The sequence below is a fragment of the Osmerus eperlanus genome, chromosome 18 (assembly GCF_963692335.1).
Source record: "Osmerus eperlanus chromosome 18, fOsmEpe2.1, whole genome shotgun sequence".
In the NCBI taxonomy this organism is placed as follows: Eukaryota; Metazoa; Chordata; class Actinopteri; order Osmeriformes; family Osmeridae; genus Osmerus; species Osmerus eperlanus.
In genome coordinates, this window is record NC_085035.1 from 8668445 (window position 1) to 8682058 (window position 13614).

The 13614-nt window shown below is 42.4% G+C and overlaps 1 protein-coding gene across 1 annotated transcript in view; it reads right to left on the reverse strand.

The window, feature by feature from the left end:
* chsy3 (chondroitin sulfate synthase 3) overlaps window positions 1-13614 on the reverse strand; it is a 136814-nt gene that overhangs the window by 121493 nt on the left and 1707 nt on the right. Inside the window, exon 2 of the mRNA XM_062484425.1 lies at window positions 11948-12231. Within this exon, the coding sequence (XP_062340409.1) occupies window positions 11948-12231 (284 nt within the window). The remainder of the gene's footprint in view (window positions 1-11947; window positions 12232-13614) is intronic.

The window sequence follows — 13614 nt, forward strand, 5'->3', positions numbered from 1 at the left end:
GGCGTATTTGTTTCGCAGTTTGCACTTAAAAGCATGGCGAGGTATGTACAAACATGCAGGGGCGTGTCTAGAACATTTTGAACAGGGTGGCAAAGCAGGGGCACAGCCTCAGAGCAGGCCATCAACCACGTATCGAGACTCAAGTTCAATTTTTTTTATCTACCCTTGTTGTAGGTAATGAAACACTGCGTGTTATATCTCAATAAACTAAGAATTTTCCATTAACATTTTCCTCCTGTGTGTAGATGTTAGTAAATGGTCACTTAATCTAAATTGAGCACCCCAGCTATGGGATTTCCCTATTGCAAATTATGATTTATTCTAATGTCCGTTCGTTATCTGCCGCTTGTCCGGGGGTCGGGTCGCGGGGGCAGCAACCTAAGCAGGGAGGCCCAGACTTCCCTCTCCCGGCCACTTCCACCATCTCTTCCTACGGGACCCCGAGGCGTTCCCAGGCCAGCCGAGAGACATAGTCCCTCCAGCGTGTCCTGGGTCTTCCCCGGGGCCACTTCCCAGTGGGACGTGCCCAGACAACCTCACCAGGGAGGCGTCCAGGAGGCATCCTTATCAGATGCCCGAGCCACCTCAACTGGCTCCTCTCGACGCGGAGGAGCAGCGGTTCGACTCTGAGCCCCTCCCGGATCATTTCGGCCACTTGTATTCGCAATCTCGTTCTTTCAGTCACTACCCACAGTTCGTGACCATAGGTGAGGGTAGGAACGTAGATCGACTGGTAAATAGAGAGCTTCGCCTTTCGACTCAGCTCCTTCTTCACCACGACGGACCGAAGCAGAGCCCGCATCATTGCGGACGCCGCACCGACGCCTGTCGATCTCGCGCTCCATTCTTCCCTCACTCGTGAACAAGACCCCAAGATACTTGAACTCCTCCGCTTGGGTCAAGATCTCCTCCCCGACCCGGAGATTGCACTCCACCCTTTTCCGGTCGACAACCATGGCCTCAGATTTGGAGATGCTGTTTCGCATCCCAGCCGCTTCGCATTCGGTTGCGAACCGCTCCAGTGAGAGCTGAAGGTCGCGGCCCGATGAAGCCAACAGGACCATCATCTGCAAAAAGCAGCGACCCAATCCTGAGGTCACCAAACCGGACCCCCTCAATGCCCTGGCTGCGCCTAGAAATTCTGTCCATATAAGTTATGAACAGAATCGTTGACAAAGGGCAGCCCTGGCGGAGTCCAACCCTCACCGCGAACAAGTTCGACTTACTACCGGCAATGCGGACCAAACTCTGGCACCGGTCGTACAGGGACCGGACAGCCCCGATCAGGGAATCCGGAACCCCGTACTCTCGGAGCACCCCCACATGAGCCCCCGAGGGACACGGTCGAACGCCTTTTCCAAATCCACAAAACATGTGTATACTGGTTGGGAGAACTCCCATGTACCCTCCAGGACTCTGCCGAGGGTATAGAGCTGGTCCACTGTTCCACGGCCAGGACGAAAACCACTCTCCTCCTGAATCCGAGGTTCGACAATCCAACGGACCCTCCTCTCCAGGACCCCTGAATAGACTTTCCCAGGGAGGCTGAGGAGTGTGATCCCCCTAAAGTTGGAGCACACCCTCTGGTCCCCCTTTTTAAAGAGGGGAACCACCACCCCGGTCTGCCAGTCCAGAGGCACTGTCCCCGATGTCCACGCGATGTTGCAGAGTCGTGTCAACCAAGACAGCCCTACAACATCAAGAGCCTTAAGGAACTCCGGGCGGACCTCATCCACCCCAGGGAGTCAGGTGGCTGAGCGGTTAGGGATTCGGGCTAGTAATCTGAAGGTTACCGGATCGATTCCCGGCTGTGCAAAATGACGTTGTGTCCTTGGGCAAGGCACTTCACCCTACTTGCCTCGGGGGGAATGTCCCTGTACTTACTGTAAGTCGCTCTGGAGAAAAGCGTCTGCTAAATGACTAGATATAGATACCCCAGGGGCCCTGCCACCGCGGAGCTTTTCAACCACCTCGGCGACCTCAGCCCCAGAGATAGAAGGCCCCCCCCCCCCAATGTCCCCAGACTCTGCCTCCACGGAAAGCGTGTTGGTGGAATTAAGGAGGTCTTTGAAGTATTCCTTCCACCGATCCAGGACGTCCCCCGTCGAGGTCAGTAGCGCACCATCCCCACCATATACAGTGTTGACAGTGCACTGCTTCTCCCTCCTGAGTCGCCGGATAGTGGTCCAGAACCTTTTCGAAGCCATTCGGAAGTCATTCTCCATGGCCTCGCCGAACGCCTCCCATGCCCGGGTTTTTGCCTCCGCAACCGCCAAAGCCGCGTTCCGCTTGGCCTGCCGGTACACATCAGCTGCGTCTGGAGTCCCACCAGCCAATAAAGTCCGATAGGCCTCCTTCTTCAGCTTGATGGCAGCTCCGCCCCTCTCCTCACCCGAGTGTCCAAGACATTCGGCCCCAAGTCTGATGACACGACTACAAAGTCGATCATCGAACTGTGACCTCGGGTGTCCTGGTGCCAGGTGCACATATGGACACCCTTATGCTTGAACATGGTGTTCGTTATGGACAAGCTGTGTCTAGCACAGAAGTCCAATAACAAAACACCACTCGGGTTCAGATCGGGGGGGACGTTCCTCCCAATCACGCCCCTCCAGGTCTCCCTGTCGTTGCCCACATGAGCATTGAAGTCCTCCAGGAGGACGAGGGCATCTCCGGGAGGAGCGCTTTCCAGCACCCCCCCTCAGAGATTCCAAAAAGGGTGGGTACTCTGAGCTGCCGTTTGGTGCGTAAGCACAAACAACAGTGAGGACCCGTCCCCCCACCCGAAGGCGGAGGGAGGCTACCCTCTCGTCCACCGGGGTGAACCCCAGTGTACAGGCGCCGAACCGACGGGAAACAAGTATTCCCACCCCAGCTCGACGCCTCTCACCAGCTCTAATGTATTTATAATAATTTAACAGTCTAGAAATTAGTCTACAGTTTCTTCGATGGATTCCGTAAGTTTTACCAATCATACACGTCAGAAACATTCTAACTGAAAACTTGAAATGACAAGATTTATCATTTGTAGACCTACTCATACATTTGGAACCATTTATTCAGTAATTTTACCATTATTTATAGATTACTAGAGTAATAACAAACATAAATATAACTGATATCATACCTTTACTGTATTACGTGCTTATTAAATCTTACTGATGTTCAGAGGACATACCTTGATGAGCAGACACTGCATCAGGCACTGTTGGGGGTTCATTGCTGCCTGTGTCAGTCATTTCTTTGTTCTTCAGAAAGTTCACATTGTTCAATAATATTATGTTCACCTCACGTCAGCCGTATGTAGAATTCCAATGATTTCTTCTTTTGTATAATATGTGGCAGTAGGCCCTACATTATTAGAATAATCTGGTGTATATTTGAGATTTTTTGACACAATTTTGAAAAAGTTATTAAGATTTGTGAGAATGAAGATATTTTCAGAGATTAGTGATTTTCTATAATTTTGTTTGAAACTTAATTGAAAAGGTAAAGGCTGAGGAAGTACACCAGACATTGTAGGAATACTCTGGTGTCCGTTTGAGGTTTTATATTTATTAAAATATTATAAGTCATCATTTTTCAAAATTGTATGGGTAGTTTTTACCCAGTCCCTAACGCGACACTGCAAAGTAGCGTCTTCCAAATGTGAGACGAATGTCAAATAACTTCACCTCGGTCATCTTATGACTGAAGTAAGCCAGGATCATGATTTCCACTTAATATAGTAAGCTTGGCAGGATAACAATACAATGCATTGCGTTACTTATGTTAACTACTCTACAAACCAATTATCATGTGAAACAGTTACAGACAAATGGCATGGGTATTTAACATCTTATAAATAAAATGTCTCACATCGTGAATGCTTGCTAGCTAGCATGCTATTTTGCAAAGCAAGCTATACAGTCTGTAGAGACTTTACATCAGGCTATTTTTGGATTACGAACTGTATTCCATACACCGAAAGTAAAGGGGCTGCATGGTGTTGAATAACGTCATACAAATTCCTAGCTCATGTTTAGTTTCTGAATGTTTATATCCTTACAAATATCTCCCAGCACACATATGGAAAAATCAACGTTAGTATCTTCAGCATCTTCTCTCATGCTTCTCCAGTGTAGTTGTTGAACATGCCGCTAAGCCTGAACTCCTGCCCCTAATATTTTAGATTTTTTTTCATTGGCCATTATTCATGCATATGGACAAGACTGTCAGCAAATAGCAGATCGCATGGTAGGGGTGGCACCAGTGGTGGCCAATCACTTTTCAGTGGTGGCCAATGCCACCCCTGGCCACTCCCTGGACACGCCCCTGCAAACATGCCGCACTGAGGTAACTGAAAATGGCAAATTGCGCTTTTCCGTGTCATGCATATGCATTCACGGGAGGGTCAAGGCGTTACATTACGCGTTACAGATTAAGCAGCCATTCAATATTACAGTTACTGGAAGAAATCAAAGATTACATCGAATCTCCGACTCAGAGTTCACATTCCATTCCAGCAGTTGTTAAACTCCTCGCTACATTACAAATATTGTCATCAGGATCATTTCAACCAGTATTCGCTGTTTTGACTTTGGTGGCTGATCCATGATAGAAAGAGAGAAGGAGGTCCATTCAATTGCGCGTTTAAATGCGCGCAATGTACGGTATAGTGGGCGGAGAAAGGCGCTGATTACCCGATGACCTGCAGGTTTCGTAAATACGACGTAAACTTAAGTATCACAGCGTGCACAATCTGCGGGTTGGCCATGGCGCTAATAACACTACGTTTGCAAATGTATGTACATGAGGCCCTCCATCTTTGAAACACTTACATACATATAAATTATTCTTCACTAAAAAGCACATAGATCCAACCAAACAGCTGCCGTGCCATAAATGAAATTACTCTTACATCATTGTAAGTCAACCATGCACATTCACTCTATCTAATTATCTGTAATGACTTTCCAACAGTTATATGATGGGGAAGAGGTACTTCGCAGTCTTACTACATACTCAGAGGAAGAAGACTCATCTTTTTTTCACCTCAAAATAAGAAAGGCTATCATGATGCCCAGACTTGTATGGCATTAAAGCTGCTTCCAAGTAAACACATTTTGCACATATAGAGAAATACTTCTCTATATCCAAGATCCAACCAACTCCCGACTACAAACACAGACTTGGCATGGAAGATCATGTCAGATAGTTGGTATATAAGAGTTGACTACAGTGTAATACCCAGGATTGGTCAATCCCAGGTTTGACATGTGATTAAGGTATTATGCTTTGGTTGTGTTTCCATTGTACCCCACTTTGAATCATTCTGAACAATAACGTCAAGCTTTAAAAAGCCTTTAAGTTAAACGGTATAACAAATTGGATGTTCATGTCGTTGCCCCATGTCACACACGATCACATAAACATATTAGACATTTGCTTTAGAAAAGCTTAACAAAATATAAACCTCTTAATAGAATTTGTTAAAATGTAATTAATCCATTGAGTTTATCAAAGGCACACAGCCCATTTTAACTGTTGTATGTTGTTCATCTTGCTAATTACCCAGTGTTTGCAGGTCTGATGGACATTAGAGCTGGGCGGTATGGCCTAAAAATTATATCACGGTATAATTTGAAGCATGGACGGCAACGGTTACTGTCACGATATAGTCAATTTCTGGAAGGCTCTACCACGGTATAGTCAAAATCCATAGTGTAGGCCAAATTCATACCTGTATTTCTATACCGTTCATACTGTCCACGTTCATACCGTCCATAGTGTCCATTAGTGTCCCTAATGGACAATATTCAAGAGTAGGTTAACAGAAAGTCAATGCATTTATGAAGTCACATATTTAAAGCTAACATATGACATGTAAGGCACTGGGTGATGAGAGATTCTGCCCGCTGTGCTTTAAAATACAACTCCATCCTGATAAAGTACATTAAGCCACATACAACGGAAGTTAATGTGATGTCTACGCCACTGTGATAAGTTGTCATACTGCTTGTCAGAGTTTAAAAGATTGCTACACTGGAAGGAAAACCAATTTAGCTCTACTTGGAATGCAAAGTATATCAGCCACATGAAATGTGAAATAATTGAATGAATAAGCTGTCCTGTTTATTACATCCTTGCCAGGGGTAACAGTATTTCTGTTGAGGTCTACTCTGAGGTCACATAACCTGCAATTCATGGAACTTGCACCACAAACAGATGATATTGCTCAGCGGGTAGAATATCACAGCTGACTGTAATCACATTCCAAGCGTATAATCTTATTTCAAATTGCAAGGGAACATGGTTTTCAGGACAGATGCATCCACAATGAGATGCTCTGTTTAGCTCAAACTCATATTGGTCACAACCCTGAGGATCACATGACCAAAGGGCATAGGTATGTGGCAGATGGTCATCAAGATATTCAGCTGGACTTATTTAAAGTTCGGTGTAAACCCTATTAAAGACAATAATGAGGGGTATAGGATGTATTGATTTACATTGCAATTCCCATCAGACTATATTGATCAAATATTGGATAAAGCTGATATACTGCACTTGACAGGCATAGATGATTCTATGAAGAGCTATATGTGTGCTCCTTATTTAGATCTTTGTCATCCAGCATTTGATTTGTTGGATGAAAACCCTCTTGGCTTCATTCAATCAAAGCATCATACTGCATGAGTGTGATGTATGCTCCATCCAAAATCAAGACGTAAAAAATGTTATGCAGCTCAAATCCCCCCCCCCCCTGGAAGGTCAAGATAATTTAGTTCAATTTCTTTATTTTTTTATATAGCGCCAGATCACAAAATAAGTCATTAAAGGTTACCTTTCCTATAAAACAGGCCTATAGCTTGCTCTTTTTTTAAACAAACTAAATGGCCTTATGTTATTTATCTTATTTACACAACGGCATGTCATTTCTGTCTCTACATGGTCGCCCCCCCCTCCCAAAGCTGTGGAAACACTGGCTTTACGTTTATGTAATATAAGACTACAATCAACATGTATTGAAAATGCAATTATGCTTTCTGTAATTGCACACAACAATTATGTGCCGTTAAGCACAACTCTAAGCAACTACATGATACATTCATTACACACTCTGTAGATATGTCATAACTGATCCAGTATGAGTCAGTTATCAGAGTCAAGGTTTCATTAATACTGTATGTTATGAGTAATGCCGTATCACATTAAGAACGTATAATTTGTCCCCCTGGCACTGAACATCTTAGCCTTTTAGGATTCCACCTTGCAAGCTGATAATTAATTTAAGTAAAGTATAGTTAATGTAAATCGTTATTGTAAATTGATACCAGCACTTGGTCTGGTGCATACTATGCATGATTACCAATTTGACATCCATCCATTTTGGCATCCAATGGTAGACGTAACATCTTTTTATGTTGTTATAAAATTAACTTGGCCAGTTCCAACCTAGCCAGCTGTCCTTGAGGTAGACACTACATATTCACAATATAAGGGTATTGCCTTTGCAATGCAATTTACATTTAGTCATTTAGCAGACGCTCTTATCCAGAGCGACTTACAGTAAGTACAGGGACATTCCCCCCGAGGCAAGTAGGGTGAAGTGCCTTGCCCAAGGACGCAACGTCATTTTTGGGGGGGAATGACGTGGAATTGAACCTGCAACCTTCAGATTACTAGCCCGATTCCCTAACCGCTCAGCCACCTGACTCCCAGGTACCAATTTAGAATGGGGTTGATATTTTGTACTGTAATAGAAAGCACTATTTGCAAGTTTGTATGCCTCTTTCTCTTCTAGATAAGATACATCTTCCATTGGAGAAAACACATTTGGAGGGAATTCATTTCCCATTAATCATTCTCAGTTCTTGGGGGTATTTTAATAGCACAAAGGTGATGTCTATCTTACATACTCCACACACAAGTAAATGCACAGACATACAGTGTTTGTATGGTTATCCTTGTGGGGACTCACAATGCAGTCCCATTCAAAATCCTATTTTCCCAAACCCCAACTCTAACCATAACCTTAACTTTAATCCCAAACCTAACCCTAGTTCCTAACTCTAACCCTAACCCTAAAATTATCCCTAACTCCCAACCCACAGTATAATTCTAGCCTTAAACATTGGTTTTCAAACTGGGGTATGCATACCCCTTGGGGCACGCAAACTCTCCAGGGGGTATGCAAGAAGAAATCTCTAATGGCTCACAATGCATTGTAATTACTATAATTTGGCAAAATAATACATTTTTTATCTCTCTGTTTTATAAACTTCAGATGCGTTGATGATTGTTTCAATTGCTTGCTGACTACTAATGTTCAGTGCACACATGGCAAATTTACATATTCAATTAGCCCTGTTTTTAACAGAAGCCATATGTTACTAAAATATTGGTGTAGGTCTAATCCCTCCTCCTGTGTGTTTGTACCAGCCAATCGTGAAGTCTTGTTTTTGCAATTTCCCAATTATTGGTCCATTTCAAAATACACAACACATGACCAATTAAAAGCTGAGGTTCCGCCTTGCAGACTAATTTAACGATTATTTTACTAGCCGCTATGTGCTGATGTGAAAGCTGAAAAGTTTTTTAATGTTTCAGATAGTTAGGTCATTGTTTGTTGTTTGTATCACATTATTGTACCATTTATATATATATATTTATATTCTATTATATGACTATATCAGATTGGGGTACGTGGTGGACCATATTATTTTAAATGGGGTACGCAGATTATAAAGTTTGAAAACCCCTGCCCTTGAAATAACACTCGACCTTGTCGAAACCTTGACCTTGCCAGGAAAATGTCCCCACCAGTGAATTTTTCCTTAGTTTACTATCTTGTTAAACAATTCCACATACACACACACACACTTTTTCTGATCATCTGAATATACTAGTGCACAGTGCCTGTGATACCGTTGATGAAGGAAGATATCGATGATACACAGTGATTCCTGGTATTATAAATAGATTGTGTAGTGCTTGTGATGTTTCTGCTTGAGATTCTACTTGTGATCCGCACGTTCTCCCCGTGCACACATGGGATTCCTCCGATAATAACCCCAAAACAAAAGAAATGCTACATCCCCCGGCTAGGTCACGGGTGAGCACTTGGACCTGGCACCCTGGTGCTGTTGATATTACCGCCCACTGCTCCTGGTTGCCCTTGGAGGAAAGGACAACCGGATGGGAACATGCAGAGGGTGAATTTCATCAGGTGGACGCTGAATCATAAGCATATGTGTGTGTGGGGGGGGGTGCTAAACAATGTTGTGTACACATGACTAATTTCTAATAAAGATGCCCACTTCAATTGAATCCATCTTCATCTTTAAGTGATGCAGCTGCAGTTTTTCTCGGTTGCTTTTGTACCTACATTCCTCAGATCACAATTGAAATTCTTAAAACTACTTTTCAACCTCCACATCCTTTAGTCATCTATGCATATCATACAAGCAATTACTAATTCTTATGAACAGAACGCCAATAATTTTGTACATTCTTGTAAATGAATGTAGCCCCCAGTTGTCTGCTATCTCCTACATTATCAATTGTCATGTTGATAAATATATTGGTTTTCTATTGAAGTCTTACCATATCATTGTCATAAAAACCCTAGACATATTTTACGTCAGAAAATACTTAAGAGTACTATGTTATAGCCTATTGACAACATCTCTCTAATAATGCCAGGAATCTCTGTGTGTGTATCTGTGTACGAATTAGAATGGGTTTACTTTCCAACGAGTATCTTGAGAACCGGGCACTTTGCTAAGTTCATATATCGCAGGTGTCCTTTTTATAATCCAATGGAGTGCAGTGCCGCAATTGAAGTTGTTTGAAAAAGCATTTAGACATTTTCACAAAAACAAATCGCTGCCAGTTTTGCTGGCTTTGCTCTCAACTCTCAGCCATGTTGAGTTGACTGAGCTGCAATAAGCTAGCTCTCGCGAGCTGAAACAATGTGTATATAGCAAGCCGGAAACAGGCATTCGACAGAAACTAAATTATATTATTTATGTAAGTGAAGTTCTAGCTAACTAAGAAAAAGACTATTTAAAGTGGATGGTTTATTTCAGTAGATATAGCTGGAAGGTTATTATCTACAATTAGTTTGCAGTGCTGCTTCCAAAGGGTACCCTTTAAGGATGAAATGCTGGTTAGCTAACAGAACCACAATATAAAGTGGATACCTTCAGTATAGATCAGTGAATTTTGTTACAGAAATCAATGTTTTAATGATGTCAAAACTACCTGCACATTGCAAACGTGCACAAAACTCTCAACACCAAATCAACTACAACATTGTAATCACCAGCGCGCACCACGGACATGCGCACTATTCCTACCACTTTAGCCTCCTTGGTCATTTTCTTAAGGAATGGATATAGTGACAGGCACAATGTTTGTACAAATTGATTCTCCTCTGTCAGTTGTTGTGTCATATTTATGAGAATGCGATAATGCAATAATGCAATAATGTGAAAATTCAAGACTATTTTACAGCATTGCATAGCACAAAGAAAAAATAAAACAAATACAATACAAACGTTAATATTATAGAAAACACCCCTTAGGTACATAATCATTTGCATGAATGTGCCAGAGCATTGGGAATTTGTTTTAAATAATGAGAAATGTATTTTATCACGTGCATAAGTGACTAGAATAGATGATGTGGAGGTTGAACAAGTACTTCAGAGATGACAGAGAGTTTCAATTGTGATCTGAGAAATATACCAAAGCCACTGAGAAGAACTGTCATCACCAGCTGCATCACAGGCACTGCACTATCCATCTATAATTCCAGAAATCTGTTTGTCACCGACATCATCGTGGGCACTGTGCCCCATCTATAATTCCAGGAATGTGTGTGTGTGCCACCAATTTGATCACAGGCACTGTGTACTATAGTTCAAGAAAATCTGTTGTGTGTTTCACTGGCATCTCAATCACCGACTGCATCACGGGCACTTTGCACTAGTGGTTAAGAATTTTGACTATCTTGTCTGTGAACAATGACACAAGCAGTGATGGCTGGTGGTGATATTGGGTGGGTGGGCTAAAAAAAGTGTAGGCTACTATAGGCTACATTCGTCAATAGTTCACGCTGCAGCAAATGCATAATTACATCCGAGATACCAAGTTACAACAACAGAAAAGCGAATTATTCGCTACACTTGCCGTTAGCCAATCCTTTCTTTCAAACCAACTTACACAAAACGTACAATTTTGTTGTTTGTATTTTTGTGTAATTTGAACGTTTAGACGGTGTGTCTCAAGTCGCTTTACTTCTAATTTCTCTTCCACAGAAAACAGATGAGAAAGAAAATAATCCATCTCATGCCAGCCATGTCAACGATCACGTTCCCCACTCTATCACACACAGTAGCCACTAGCACCTGACTGTACTGTCTATACATCCACTGTCATTGGTCAAAAAGTAAATGGCCTGTGTGGGCTGAATGAATTTAGCCCAAATGGGCGACAAGTCAAGAGGGCATGCCCGACACCTGTCACTCACAAGTCCCCACTCTTGTAGTAGCACCCCCAGCTGTCATTGGCCAAAAGTCAGTGGCCTGTGGGCTGAATTAATTTAGCCCAAACTAGTAGCAAATCAAGGGGGCGCGCCTCAAAACTTGTCACACACACTATGAAGTTGATAGTGGTAGATAGATGGTAGCTGATGAGTTTGGGCTGGAAAAAATAAGACCCTTTCGATTTTTTTAGTTTTTCTAGTGACTATTTGGTGTTGCTGCTCTAGGTGCCACCAAAAGTTTAAACAATCTGTTGTAAGGGAGGGCTAAGCCCTGTTAAGCCATGTATAGCAGCCCCCCTGGACACAAGGACTCATTTTTAATATTAACAATATAAAGCATCAAGGATATAACATTCGTTTTTGGGACCAGACACCTTTGTACTAATGCCCACACCCAAAATTAAACGGTCATACCTCATAGGACCAGACGCACTGCGTCCCTCCGAAGCGCCGCACACAGCGGCCTACCTCCACATCTTCATGGGTGGTGTACATCTCCTTGAGACAGGTCCCTATGTGGGGCACCATCCGCCGCAGCACCTCCCTGCTAAAGATCATGCCGGGACCCCCCATACAGAAGTTCTCTCCAGGCTCTAGTGCTAGTTTTCCCAGCTCCTCTGCAGTTCCTAGACCTGTCTGGCCAAGGTACAGGGGCTTGCTGCTGTTCAGTGACCTCAGCAAGGCCTCCAGCTTTTCACCTGGGGAAATGGGAAAAGCACAAAGAAAGATAAGTATCTGGGGTAATAGGAAACTGGAAAGTGCTAAACATGTTGTATAAAATTAATACAAGTTGTCTGTTTTATTTGTGACATACTGGTGTAAAGCAATGTTTGTATTTTTAAGTTACATTTAAAGTGATGTGTTCGGCATTTGGACTGCAACCATGTCATGCTCCATTAAGACACCACATAACTCAGTATTGTCCTCTCATTTACAAATGCTCCTCTCTGACATCTCTGTCCATACCCCGAAGCACACTCAGGTTCACCATACTATAGTAAACTTCACACAGTCTTGTCCCTTTGATTACTACATTTACACAAAAAAGCACTCTCAGAAAACGCATGTACCCATTATTTGAAAGTATGATGCCATACTAAAACAATAAATACATCATCATATCTATTATGAAAATATGTGTATCATTAAGATTGAATAAGAATGTGCTTCAAGTATTGTTTCAATGACATTATATGATATCTGATATGTTAAACTAATGCTTGCAGTACACTTGCAAATATTAAAACCAGTGTTTATTGTATATAATATGATACATTACATTCTAAATGCTGCTCAAGTCCCTAACATGGCAGATTCAGTAACATGCACGTAAACTAGACTGCAGTCTCTCACCATTGTTTAATTGCTGCTCTTGGTGGCTTTCATTTAAAGGATCTGTCACTGTGAAACTGTTAAACGTTAATCCACTTGAAAAGACTAACTTAAATCTGAGTGTATTGTACTCACAAGGTGACCCAAATATTGTAAAGTATTGTATGTAGACTTGTATAGTTTTCTACCGTATAAAGCCTAAAGTGACACGCTTTCAACTGCTCCTTCATACAACAAGACTGCAGAAAAGTCAATAATTGTAACACTTCGACAGTGGTTTGTTTTGTTCTCCGTGACTAACTTTACCCATTAACAGTAGCTCAATGATGACAGTTGGATCCGAAAATACATTTACTGTAAATAAACTTCCAATAGACTGAATGATGCAATGAGGCTTAAACGTCAATAAAACGGGACTGTAGGCCAACATTCTCTTGCGAGACATCATCAGTCTTGCGTTCCAGCAAAGAAACGATTTGCCTTGACATAGGCTAAGCCTACATTATTGGAATACATGACATATATCAAATCAAATCAAATGTATTTGTATAGCCCTTTTTACACGCAAGCATGTCACAGAGGGCTTCACATACGCCCATAGAACTGCCCCTCAACCAACCTAAACCCTCAAGGAAGACAAGACGATATATAAAGTGTAAGTACTAGTACTAGTTGTAACAAACTTAATACTGTCTAGTTGGCTAAATAGATCTGAGAACTCTCACAGTACTTACAAAGTCCCAAAACAA